The sequence below is a fragment of the Heterodontus francisci genome, chromosome 7 (genome assembly GCF_036365525.1).
Source record: "Heterodontus francisci isolate sHetFra1 chromosome 7, sHetFra1.hap1, whole genome shotgun sequence".
NCBI classification, from domain to species: domain Eukaryota; kingdom Metazoa; phylum Chordata; class Chondrichthyes; order Heterodontiformes; family Heterodontidae; genus Heterodontus; species Heterodontus francisci.
In genome coordinates, this window is record NC_090377.1 from 65,301,342 (window position 1) to 65,315,133 (window position 13,792).

At 42.0% G+C, this 13,792-nt stretch overlaps 1 protein-coding gene across 3 annotated transcripts in view; it reads right to left on the minus strand.

The window, feature by feature from the left end:
• Positions 1–1,242: 1,242 nt before the first annotated feature.
• galnt13 (polypeptide N-acetylgalactosaminyltransferase 13) overlaps positions 1,243–13,792 on the minus strand; it is a 542,151-nt gene continuing 529,601 nt past the window's right edge. For 2 of the 3 annotated variants that reach the window (XM_068035308.1, XM_068035305.1), the window contains one exon: positions 1,243–3,044. In XM_068035308.1, the coding sequence (XP_067891409.1) occupies positions 2,904–3,044 (141 nt within the window). In that variant the 3' untranslated portion in view covers positions 1,243–2,903. The remainder of the gene's footprint in view (positions 3,045–13,792) is intronic. The other variant, XM_068035304.1, reaches the window with a different exon arrangement.

Sequence of the window (13,792 nt, forward strand, 5' to 3'; positions counted from 1 at the left end):
TCTACTTTAACCATAGTGCAAGCAATCCCTCCCTGCCCCGCTTCAGAATCACTCCTCCAATCACAATGGGACTCTTCACTACACCTGTCTGTTTGCACTCACACACTCAACACCTGTTACTGTCTTCATAACTACTTCCTTTTCTTGCCCATACTTGCTGCTTCTCCCTCTCAGCATGCACAATATGCTAAGCTGCTTCACACGTCTTTAAAACTCTTCGACAGGGCACATAATAATCCACTCATACTCTTACAATTTCCATACTAAAAAGGATCTACCAGCTGGCTCAGGCCGCCCTGCAGTTGGCTCTGAAAAAGACAGGAATGGTCACATGGTTGCCGGGAAAAGGGTGGCAAGTCACATCCCACCATTTGAGACACTTACACCAGCTGGAGACCTCAATATCTCTCCCAATAGATCCACTGCACACCCAAGTACCAGCATAAAGCACTTATTAGTTTAACTTCAAATGTTCTGGCTATACTCATCTGGGGCGGGGGTGGGGCAATAAAGTTATTTTCGAGCCCCTAAATACATATATTCATAAAACAAAAAAGGTCTTATCCACTTAATGACATGCGAGTCATGAACAGTCCTTAAAAAGGTATCCATCACACTGCACTCTTTGGAAATTGCACATTAACTAATTGCTCTACCCATCAGGAGAAAACACACAAGGGCTGAGTTTCCACAGCACACTGCATGTCTTTCTTCCTCCTACTCACCTGCCTCCACCCCTTTACCATCCACAGCTGAGAGGGCAAGTTTGAAATTAGTTCGGTCAGTCTTAAGTTGACTGTTACAAGGTGGAGATATCCGTTAATGTAACCCACCGTATGATTTTTTTTGTCCCCTACATTTGGGGAATCAGCCAACCTCTGCTTGTAGCACAAACTGCAGTGCCATACTGAAGCAAAAGTTGAATTAAACCAAACAGATCTAATTCTTTATATTGTCATGGATTTGTCTCTCGTGGTAGCTATTGGCCTTTTCTGTTTAGAGATCCTAAGCTGAAAACTAGCTGTTTCCCTTCATTTTACTGGAGAATAAAAGAAAGATTTTATAATATGATAAAACTTTTAAGCGTTCACTCTTCCATTTCATTGTAAGAATTCAAAAACATATAAGCTATTTGCAGGCAAGTACTGAAAATGATAATTATTAAAACAATTAAATTATGCTGGAATTGTTCATAAAATTTAATTTCTACAAAAATGTACAAATGGCTCAATTTGCAGCAAAGATACAATTACACCATCTGCACGCTATTGCTAAACAGAGTACATATGATATGAACAATGACCAAGCTTTAAGGTTTAGCTGCTATGGTATCAATTGATATTACACATGCTTTATAGATTGAAACGGCTTCATCCCATGGCTCCCTTAGGAAACAAACCTTTTAAAAAACTGCTGCAAACTGTTCCAAAACACAACATATATATGAGACAGGTTACATCATAAACATACCAAACTCAGAAAGGGAACATCAAAACTAAATATGCAAAGGATGACCTTAGTCTGTTACCTACCATAGTTGGCCAATACAATGGTGTGACTTAAAAATAGCTATAGTTTTTTTTTGGCCAGTTTTATTACACCACATATTCAGTTGTCCTAAAATTCTTATTTCTTTCGAAAATGTAATCTTAAAATCAAAAGTGTTACAACATCAATATCAAGGTTTACAACCCACAGAGATCCTGCTTAAAAATATAAAACTGTCAGCAATACATTCTGATATATTCTATTTTCCAATAATCTACGTTGCGGGGCTGCATATTACCAGCCCTCTGGAGACAAGCTGGGAAGGGGTGGCCTCGTAAATTGGCAGCAAAAGGTATCAGGAAGGGAACCCGACAGCTTCCTGTCACCACAGGATATTGTCAACGGTGGGAATGGCAACCGGAGGTCAGTGGCCAATAATTTCAACTAATTGGCCAATTAACAGCTACTTCTCACTGCACAGGCATTTTACCAGCATCAGGATGGGCTCCTGCTGCATGGGGAGACTGCCAGGTATATCGAGGTGACCCGCCATCTGGCCATGCAGGCTCAGGATGCACTTTTGGTCCCTAGCTCTTGGCAAAATTCAGCCAGTGATATTTGAATATTCTCCTTATGTACTGATTGACATTCCAATAGCATTTAGATGCAAATTAATTACTTTCTATACAATTTATTTATTGAACATCTGGCCAATTCAGCATGCTCTCTAATTTACCCATGTAGTATACATAATTGTCACTCACATTTCCAAAAGTATCAATAATATATTCCCTGTAGCCACAAAAGACTCAATAGTAACATTATATCAGGTATCTTAGCTTCATAGCTATAAAAAAAGGAATTCCGGCTCATTCAGTTTCTGGTATAAGGTAGTAAACAACATTCAGATTAACTTCAGTGAAGGGATAATCCAAACATTTAGAACAGTAGTTCTTTTTTTCTGTTCTCCTAAAATACCTTTATCTTATCTGAACTATTCTTTTAAGGCATCTGTCCACATATCAATGTCCAAGTGATTCTGTACTGATATCATTGGGTAATCTGTTTTTCAGTGCTGTTCCTTTCAAGTCTGAAGACATTTATCAACTGGTACATTTCAGGTTTTTATAGCATTAGCAATAGCACTCATCATGCTATTGAAAGTTTCTAATGTGCTTTCTACCAAAGTAAATGCAAATTAAGAGCGGGCATTTGCAGAGCTGCCGCATTGTTGAGATAACAGCAATCCCTAATGTATTTCTAACTGATCAGTCAAAAGCTCCCAAAATTTGTTTTAGTTCACTCAGGATCGCAGAAAGCCAAGATTTCTTTGTATTTCTTTTAATATAAAATCTACAAAGTGAAGATTAGCATTAGGAACACTGAAGAAATTGACTCCGAATTTTCTTCCACCTTTAGGCATTCAGCGTCATGTTGCGGAGCACCCACTGCTGTGATCGGATTCCACTGCAGTCCTTCATGGTAGGAACCATTTTATCTTCCTCGGATGGCTCATCCAGACACTGATTACTGTTAACATGTCGCAGCGTTAATCTCTGGCGGATGGAGGGGGAAATGAAAACAATGAGCTGAGAAATGTAGTTAAAGATTGCATTTACTTTATAACAACTTGTATTTATACAGTGCCTTTAACATAGTAAAATGCCCAAGGCACTTCACAGGAGTGATTATCAAACAAAAATTTGACACTGAACCACATAAGGATATAAATAGGACAGGTGGCCAAAAGCTTGGTCAAAGAGGTAGGTTTTAAGGAATCTCTTAAAAGAGAAGAGAGAAGTGGAGAGGTTTAGGGAGGGAATTCCAGAGCTTAGAGCTAGACAGCAGAAGGCGCTGCCAATAGTGGAGTGATTAAAATTGGGGACGCGGAAAAAGTGGAGGAGCGCAGAGATCTCAGCGGGTTGGAGGACGTTACAGAGGTATGGAGGGGTGAGGCCATGGAGGGATTTGAAAACAAGGGTGAGAATTTTAAAAATCAGGGGGTTGTCAGAGCAGCAGCCAAAGTAGGTCAGTGAACATAGGGTGATGGGTGAACAGGTAGCAGTGTTTTGGATAAGCTCAAGTTGACAACACCAAGGACACCTGGAATCTCCAAACACCCATCAGTAACAATTTGTGGATTAATTTAATAGAAAACACAGCCAGAGTTTCATCTTCCTGCTCAGTTCAAAAGCTGGTGGAGTCTCTTAGGTCATACTCTTAGATCATTTATTTTACTATGATGAAAGGGTTCCTGTACACTAGTACAATTTGCCACATTAACTTTCAGGTTCAAAAATGTAGTAATTTTATTTTTCCTTCCATCCTGTGAAGAGATCTTGTTTTTTCCCTCCATTCTAGATTTTTTATTTTAAAAAAAAGCACATTGGTTTGATTTCCATAACCAGAACTATATTTCTGAACATTACAGCAATTACTGGAGTCCAGATCAATTATACTGTAATGCATTATATTGGCAGTACATCCTTAATTTTAAATCAAGAAAACAGTTACCTGGAATTTATACCAAAAAAACAAAAAAGTGTTACATATATTTGCTAATGTCAAAACATCTCCATTTATCGCTTATTTTTTCAATACATCACTTATTGTCACATCACTGCAGTTTCTGTCATTTCTATTATTATCTCAGGAAATGTTCAGATTGATATTCTCGTTTCGCGATTGTTACGATTGACTACTCAAGACAAAGCCCCCAATCAAAATATATGATTCTGATTGTGGTGGGAGAAACGCACCGTTGATTCAGTCCCGCCTCTCCATAGATCGCCTAATATATCATTTTAAATTTTCCAAATTAAAGCAAGACCCAGCCAAATTGTACCAACTATTAACCCCCGAATGAGGCTAACGAAATCAGGTATCTTTAGATTAACAAATTAACTGTTCAATTAGAAAAAAATAAATTCTTAAACACTAAGATATAAACCACATTTAAAATAGAAAAGTTAGTGTTCTTGCAGATTTACACTCCTGCCAAAGTGGACCCTTCCAACATGGAACAGTCTGAGGTTGCTTGAAGTCCTTGCAGCAGTCCGATGGGGGAGAAAAAAGGTTCTTCAACATTAGAACAGTCCCGTAGTCTCATTCAGCAGTTGAATTGATACTCTTCTTTTCCAGCGATGAATTTCATCAATTACAGTTCAGTAGTAAAAGAAAATAACCCAATTCCTTTAAAGAAATTAATCTGGCTTGACATCAGAATTCTGAGAGCATAATAAGTAGGGTTTAAATAAACCGAGAGAGACCTCTCTTTCCCCTCAGTATATGCTGGCAGAGACAGTCTGTGTGTGTGTGTGTCTCAAAAGCCAGTTTTTCAACTAGTTTCAAACGTCAATTGGCAACAATGTATCTTGTGTCCTTGGTCCTGAGTGGCTGTATCCTATGGCAGCGACAATGCATCCTTTGACGCAGTCTCTGGAACTTGTTGCCTTAAAGCTGTACTGATCCTGTTATAGCCTTAAAGGCTCATTACATACTTCCCGGAAAAGAACAGAAAAAATACAGGATCATAACAAGATTCCAAAAGTGATTTAAGTATTTTTTTTTGATGCACAGCACAACTTTTTCATTTTCTGTTAGAGTGCTGCAGTTTTGAATGGATAATATGGTCAAGCTTCATGTCTCTCCTCATTTTGAAGAAAAACTATTAGTATCCTTTGGGAACATTCTACTGTTGATAAGAAGCATTTCAGTTAATATACTACAGAACAAAGCAGTCATTTGTATCACTGGAAATATCTGAGCAAAAGCAATCAAATATCCATAGGTTCAAATGTACTTTTTTATACAGCAAAAGAAATGGAATGGGCACTCCTGATATAGAGCTTCACCTTCCAGAATCACATGTTGGGTAGTTAAAGGCACAATTCCATATTTTTCCAAGTAGTAATTATACTGAATGAAAAGCTGTGTGGAGCATGCCTGCAACTTTCTGATAGATCCTCTTGGAAAACTAGGTTCTCCACCAAAAATATGCATTTGTAAAATTAGCTCCAAGGGATATTAGGACGGGTTTTGGCATGTTCAAAAACAAACTTAGTACCATATTCAACGTAGCTTTTCACAACCTCAGGGCATCCCAAAGCATTAAACTGCCAATTAAGTACGATTGAAATAATGTAGAGAAATATGACAGCCAATTTGCACACATTTAAGAAATTAAGTTCATATTCTTTTATAATCTGTCTGCTCACCTGAACAGAAGTGAGTTTCATTCAGCTTAAATAAATGGTTATATCATGTAGTATTTACTCACACTGCTGCATTAATCCATACTTAATATAACCATAACTCTGCTCCATTGCAATTCAGAAGAGTCCATCCTAAAATTATTCAGAAGGAGCCGCATTCCTTTGCTGATACACACAATGAGCAAAAACAAAAGAAACATCTGTTTTATTAAAACCTTGGCCAGGATTTCATGAGAAGGCAGTGGGCTCGCCTACTGGCTGAAAAGTGGGGGGGGGGGGGGGGGGGGTGCGGGTGGGCCCACCTCCACCAGGCCTGGAAGCCACGCTGCTACTTTGCTTGGCCCAGGTCCTTAGTTGGAAGAAGTCGGAGCTTCCGTCCCTCTGAGGCAGGATGTCCCACCTCTAGCAGCTGCTGGCCAATCAGAGGGCTTTAGTCCTAGCAGCGCCACTGGTAGTGGTGGTTACTGCTGGGACTACACACAGCAAGAAGAGGAACGATGGATGTCACACTTCAAAGAGTTTAATGAGAGTCACGCCTCGCCGGGGACAATCTGCTAGGTCACAGTGAGTGAGCCAGTGGGAGGGGAGCGAGGCGATGTCAGAGATCAGGGTGGGGGGAAGGTAGTTTGAATGGGGGTGCCTGATCAGGAGGGCCCCCTCAAGCCCGCAAGGAGGCTGCCAGGGATTACTGGGTGGTCTCCTCAGGTGGCGAAGTAGCCGTCCACCACTGGTAAAATACCAGCGGCGAGGGGAAGAGGTCCTTAACTGGCCATTAATTGGCCACTTAAGGGCCTCAATTGGCTTAAGGGTGGGCAGGCTGCTAGCCACCTCCCACCACTAGTGAAATAGCAGCGGGGCGGGTAGGCAACAGGCATGGCACATCCCCCCACCACCCCCCCCCCCCCCACCCCCCACTCTTAGCCCACTTCCAGGGGGCCATAAAATCCCAGCCCTCATGTGTGTAATATTGGGTAACTATAGTATTCTAGTGTGCTTCTGAAGTTGCCAGTTGGTCGATGGTAACCACACGAGATCAAGCAACGATCAGATTTTGGAAATATAGTTTATTTCTAGCTGCCATAAGAAGTTTCACATTCACTCCTCTGTTAATACTACACCTTGGACATTTTATCTCCTTCTGTCCTCATCCTGAGTGTTCCAGGTCCGGCATGCTGCATTCACTGACTTTCACACAAACTGTAGATGCTCTGCTCTTTACAGCAAGCCTCTGGGACTCCAGCTGCCATTCTTCAGTCCATTGCCTCCTTCCAGATATGGTAAGTACTAGCCTTTAGTCTGAAAATTCATCTTTTCTGAAACTGGGACAATGTATAAAACTGCAAGACCCCCAAGAGAGAAAATAATGCCAGGTTCTAATTATGGGTTGCCATGACATTGCTCTGTCAAAGAAAATGGGTCCAATGACCCATTAAGCTGCTTATAATAATGACAGTGCACACTCAAGCATAACAATATAATGTTGGCTATTTATGAATTTGTATATATTGTTATATTTTTCTAAATTGGCATAGAAAAGAAAAAAATGTACACAAGTTAAAATTTCCTTGCAACAAAATGATGCTGATAGGTGACACTGGAATTTTTTTTCAAAGTTATGTATGTTTTACACAGGGGTCGGCAACATGTCTGTACAGGGACACCAGCGTCCGTGGTAAAGGATTTTAAGGTCCATGACTGGTAATGTCAGGAATGAGAAATTTCCCATTGACTACTTCTTTCCAGACAAATGTGACTTCAAAAAAAATAAAAGCACAGCCATCAGTTTCACTTTCACAGTTGACAGGTTTTTAGAGCGGGAACGGCACTTCCAATTCAGACAAGATCGAGATTTACAGATGGGTTCTGACTTTTTTTTTTAAAAGCCTGCCAAAAACCATGTCATTGCCCTGAGTTCAGAAACCGCTGTTACGGCTCTGAGCAGGTGAAACGGAGGGATGTGAATTTTTTTTAAAAAACTGACCGATCACCAAGCAGTTCTGGGGAGAGTTCCTTCTCTCTCCAACTGTCGGGGGAGGGGGGGAGGTGGGTGTGGGAAGAGGGAGAGAGGGGGTGGGAAGAGGGAGAGAGGGGGTGGGAGGAGAGAGAGAGAGAGAGAGAGGGGGTGGGGAGACAGAGAGAGAGTGAGAGGGGGTGGGAAGAGAGAGAGAGAGAGAGAGGGTGGGAAGAGAGAGAGAGAGAGAGAGTGAGAGAGGGGGTGGGAAGAGAGAGAGAGAGAGAAGGGGTGGGAAGAGAGAGAGAGAGAGGGGGTGGGAGGGGAGAGAGAGAGAGAGGGGGTGGGAGGAGAGAGAGAGAGAGAGGGGGGGTGGGAGGAGAGAGAGAGGGGGTGGGAGGAGAGAGAGAAAGAGGGGGTGGGAAGAGAGAGGGGGTGGGAAGAGAGAGAGAGGGGGTGGGAAGAGAGTGAGAGGGGGTGGGAAGAGAGTGAGAGGGGGTGGGAAGAGAGTGAGAGGGGGTCGGAAGAGAGTGAGAGGGGGTGGGAAGAGAGTGAGGGGGTGGGAGGAGAGTGAGAGGAGGTGGGAAGAGAGTGAGAGGGGGTGGGAAGAGAGAGAGAGGGGGGTGGGAAGAGAGAGAGAGAGGGGGTGGGAAGAGAGAGAGAGGGAGTGGGAAGAGAGAGAGAGGGGGTGGAGAGGGAGAGAGGGGGTGGAGAGGGAGAGAGGGGGGTGGAGAGAGAGGGGGGTGGAGGGAGCGAGGGGGGTGGAGGGAGCGAGGGGGGTGGAGGGAGAGAGGGGGTGGAGAGGGAGAGAGGCGGGTGGAGAGGGAGAGAGGGGGGTGGAGAGGGAGCGAGGGGGTGGAGAGGGAGAGAGGGGGGTGGAGAGGGAGAGAGGGGGGTGGAGGGGGGTGGAGAGGGAGTGAGGGGGGTGGAGAGGGAGAGAGGGGGGTGGAGAGGGAGAAAGGGGGTGGAGAGAGAGAGACTTGCAAAAGACTGTGAGGAGAGAGACAAAGTTTTGGCATTTCCAGCAAGAACCAAGACCCAGGCAGTTTAATGGAATTACCTGTTCTCTCAGCAAGCAGAGAAATACTGCTAACTGCTATGTTTGAATGACTGAGTGACTGACTGTCATGTGACAAGCCCCTTCCCATCTGTGGTTTTCAGCTGGTGTTTTTCTCTGCAGCAGAAGAGAAGCAACTGGACTCTGACATGAGCAGACCCTAAGTGGGCATCCCTCTTTCTCTATTCCAGCTTGAAAGCTTTCAAATCCTGCCTTTGTACTGACCACCTTTGCATACTCCGGCTACAATCAGAAACCCCATTGGAGGAAATCATCCACATCGCTATCACCAAGAGACTCACTGAATTAGTCACCAACCTGTTCAAATGAAAAGCCTCATAACCACTGAATTCAGCTAGAAGTCAGCCAAATCACTAAACTTCACAGACTGCATACCTTTTTTTCTAACCAATCTACCTTTCCCCACTCTGTAACCTATTTGTGTGTGTGTGTAAACCTCCAGAGTATGCGTGAGTGAAAGTTGGTATGTTTTGTTATTTTATTCGTTTGGTTTAGGTTCAATAAAGTTAACCTGTTTCTTTGTTAACTCAAGAAAACCTTTTGACCCCTACAAATGTTGGCCTGTCACTTCCCTGTAAACATCTTCTCCAAGCTGGGTATTTATTTGAAGACAGGTGACTTCCAGTAAGGGTTGTTTACAAACCAATCCCAGAAGACCTTCTGATGACCCCAGTGGAAAAAAAATCTATGAAATCCTTTTCAGTTTTCCCAAATAAAACAATGTCCATAATTCTAAAATACATGAGTCCTCAAAAAAAAACTTGACAAAAAATATAGAAGCACCGTCATAAAACTTAGAAGTAACAGTGTGCAGAAAGTATATCACAGAGCAGTATACATGTATCATCTTTTTAAAGTTGGGAGAGTCTTTGTGAGCATTTTATTATTTGTAGAGATCTTCCACAAAGGCAAGTTTGCAAATCACTATAAGGTTAAGTACCGGTATGGATGATTGATTTCTTTGTGGTACGTACTGGGACCATGAATTTGTTATACAAGGGAAGACCATGATAAGGATAAATAATGTAGCAGGTAGTGTTAGCAGCACTCAAATTTTTCTTGATGTACTTTTGGTGCATGGGATGTGGGAGCAGAGAAAACTTAGCAAAACCATTTCTCAGAGAAATGTCAACTTACACTTGAAAAGCAAAAATTTGCTGGGCTTTGGAAAAGAGTAGGGAAGCTGGACGAATTAGATAGATCTTTCGAACAGCCAGGCACAGGAATGATGGGTAGAATGGTCTGCTTCTGTATTGTATCACTCAATGAAGTTTCCACTGGAGGATCAGGAAACACGACAGTCGAACCCAGGATGTTTGTTGGCAGTAATGCCACTGATGTGAATTTTAGGCCAATGCCAGCTACCCAAAGGAACAGTGCAGAAATAATGTTATTAATGTAGCATCAGAAAATAACATAATACAGGTAAATATATAGAAAAGTTCAGAAATCTGATAATATCAGGGACCTCCAAGTATATTGTCAGTTTGAATATCTATATATTATTGTCCTGAATCTTTCCTGCAATTCCTTGCTTGGACCTCTCCAGTCAGGTTTCCACCCCTGTGCTCCACTTAAACAGCCCTAATAAAAGTCTTAAATGATATCCTCTCTGACCGTGACCATGATGCACTATCCTTCTTCATCCTGCTCGGCCTCCCTGCAGCCTTTGACACGGTCAACTACGCCATCCTCCTCAAATACCTCTCCTCCATTGTCTAGCTAACTAGGACTGCTCTCTTCTAATTTCGCACTTTCCTACCTAAGCATAGCCAGAGAATCTTCAGCAATAGCTTCTCTTCCTGAACCGATCCCAGTACCTCTTGAATCCTCCAAGGATCTATCCTTTCTCCCCTCCTATGCCTAATCTATATGCTGTCCCTTAGCAACATCATCCAAAGACATAACGTCAGTTCACATGTACATAGACACCACACAACACTCTCTTTCCACCACGCCTGCCTCTGTATTGTCAGTCTGCATGTCTGACATTCTGTTCTGGAAGTGCTACAATACAGTTAAATATTGCAGACGTTGATACCGTTGTCTTTGTCCCCACCACAAACTCAGTTACCTTGCCATTGATTCCATCCCTCCACACTGGCCACTGTCTGAGGCTGAACTAGACTAGTCACAACCTGGCATCCTCTTTGTGATATGAGTTTCCGAACTTGCACTATCACCCCTGTGCTTGCTGAGCCAACTACTTTGGTTTCTGGTTTTGGTCCCTCAACACTTCAAATTAAACACTTCCATCCATGTGTGAGAATCCCTCTTGGCCTTGTCACTCCCGATCCCTGCAACCTGCTTCAGCCCGACAAGCCTCTGAAAACTGCCTCCTGCAACTTTGGTCTCTTACACATCCACCACTCCTTCCCCCTGCTATTAGTGGCAGTGCCTTAAATTGTCCAGGTCCCAAGCTTTGAAATTCCCTCCCTATACCTCTCTGCCTCTCCACCTTCTCCTTTAAGACCCTCCTTAAAACCTACCTCTTTACCAAACTCTTAGTCACCACTCCCAACATTTTCTTTTTGGGATATTTTCTTATATTAAAGGTGGTCTATAAACACAAGTTTTTGTTGTTTTTGCAGTGAGTCCCTATTTTGCTTCCTGTCTTTTTACATAAACTCTCTGCTTAACAGATTCAGAGGCACATTTTCTCTCAGCCAATCAACTTCTTTATTCTGCCTTTGCTTATGCCTGGAGATTCCTATCCTACAAGTCCCTATAACTGGCCCTTTCCATGGAGACCACTCTGTCTTTTTGTCAAGTCCAACTCCTGCTCAGCAAGCCTATATTTCCAAGCTCCACTTGCTTGACTTCCGTTTTCCCATCTTTGTTTGTAGCAAATTGGCTTTGGACTGCATCTATGCAATTATCAAAGCATTTGAGTGACAGCCCCAAACATACCACTTGTATTTTTGGTGTATTGATTCTTTGCCAGTGCCTCCAGGATCCTCAAGGCCTTCTACTCACCTTGAGCACAAACCTCCAGTCAGCTATTGTCTTATCAAAAGGGGCCCTCTCAGCCTTCACCAGGTCTTACCGTAACAGGGTTTAATTTTAAACATCGTATTTTTAGCTCCTGTTATGATCCTGTAGTTTTTTCTTTTCCAGGAAGTTTGAAGTGTGTCTTTAAGGCTGTAACAGGATCAGTACTGCTTTAAGGTAGCAAGCTCCAGGGACTGAATCAAAGGATGCATTGTCGTTGTCATAGGATACAGCAAGCTTCAAATATGCATTCTCGTTGCCGTAGGATGCAGCCATTTGGAGAACAAGGACAAAGATACAATGTTGCCGATTGACGTTTGAAACTAGCTGAAAAATTGTTTTTTGAGACACAATTAACAGATATACGCATACAGACTGTCTGCTAGCATATACAGAATGAAAAGAGAGCTCTCTCTCAGTTTATTTAAGCCCTATTTATTATACTCTCAGAATTCTAATGTCAAGCCAGATTAATTTCTTAAAAGAAAGTAACCAAATCCCTTTAACTACTGAACTGTAATTGCTAACATTCATCGCTGGAAAAGAAGGGCATCAATTCAACTGCTGAATTAGACTACGGACTGTTCTACTGTTGAAGAACTTTTTATCTTCCCCATCACGGCTGTGAGGTGTTCAAGTAACCTTGGACAGTTCCACGTTGGAAGATTTGACTTCGACAGGAGCGTAAATATGCAAGGACACTAATTTTTCTATTTTAAATGTTGTTTATATCTTTGTAGTGTTTCAGAATTTAGTTTTTCTAATTAAACAGTTAATTTGTTGATCTAAAGACACCTGGTTTGGTTAGCCTCGTTCGGGGGTTAATGGATAGTACAATTTGGCTGGGTCTTTATTTTGGAAAGTTTAAAAATAATATGTTAGGTGATCTGTGGAGGGACGGGACTGAATCTACAGTGCATTTCTCCCACCACAATCAGAATCATATTTTGATTGGGGGATTTGACTTGCGTGGTCAGTTGTAACAATCCCCCTTGGTGAATCCTTGTTCACCGCTTCTCAATTACAGGGCAAAGAAACCAGCACAAACAGGCTCTCTTAGGTTTAAAGAAGAAAAGTTGAAATTTATTAAACTTAAACTCTTATTCAGTTAATGCCTACGGATACACGACATGCCCACGCTAACATGCATAGGTGATACACACATGCAAATAGACACAGAAAAAAGAGAAGAAAAATAAACTGGAAAGGTTTGAGGCAATATCTGAAGAGTTGTTGTTATGGTGCTCACTGTAGAGTTCTTGATTGTAGGTAGATCTTGCTTTTCATTGGGGCCCTGTATTCTTCTTAAACCTTATTTGCTGTAGGAGACTTTTCTCTCTTGGGGTTCATGTGTCTTCAGTGGATTCAGAGGCTCGTGAGAAAGAAATGGGAGCAAACATGAGAGATCTTCAGTCCAGGAGCAAACAGACATGGAGTTCAAACTGTTGGTACAATTCAGAAAAACCCAGGTTGCCAAGCAGATGAGTCATGTGACTAACTGTTCTGACCAGGTCTTGGATTGTATCACCTTAGCAGTCTCTGGAATGCTCCTCTTACACACAATATCTGCTGATCAAGGTCCATTGTGGGTTGAATGAGTCAGGGAATCGTCCTCTGTCCTTCCAAGCACTGTTAATATGCAAATGTCTTTTCCAGCCTTGGCTGATCTGTTTAACAAGTCCCTTCATCACTCCAGTAACAGCTTAAAATCAATGTTCATGACAAAATTAATGTGTCTCATTCTTGGCAGGTGGGGGCCTAGCATGACACTTATTTAAAGAAAAAATACATTTATGTGCATAATTTCCATTTGTTTTTGCTCTTAGCAGATAAGAAATTCATCTTCAGCCCCACAGGAAGTGATTCCTTCAACAAAAATTTGCATAAAATAATAAAGCTTAAAATATGAACAATAACTAAAAATGCAAGTAAGCATCTGTTGCAACTTTACAGAGAGGAGATTAGTAAATGTTCAATTCTGCTGTAATGGATATGGGATTACATCTCAGTAAAGGTCAAAGTAAATTATCAGAACAACATCGCAGTGTGTGATTTTCATATATTATCACT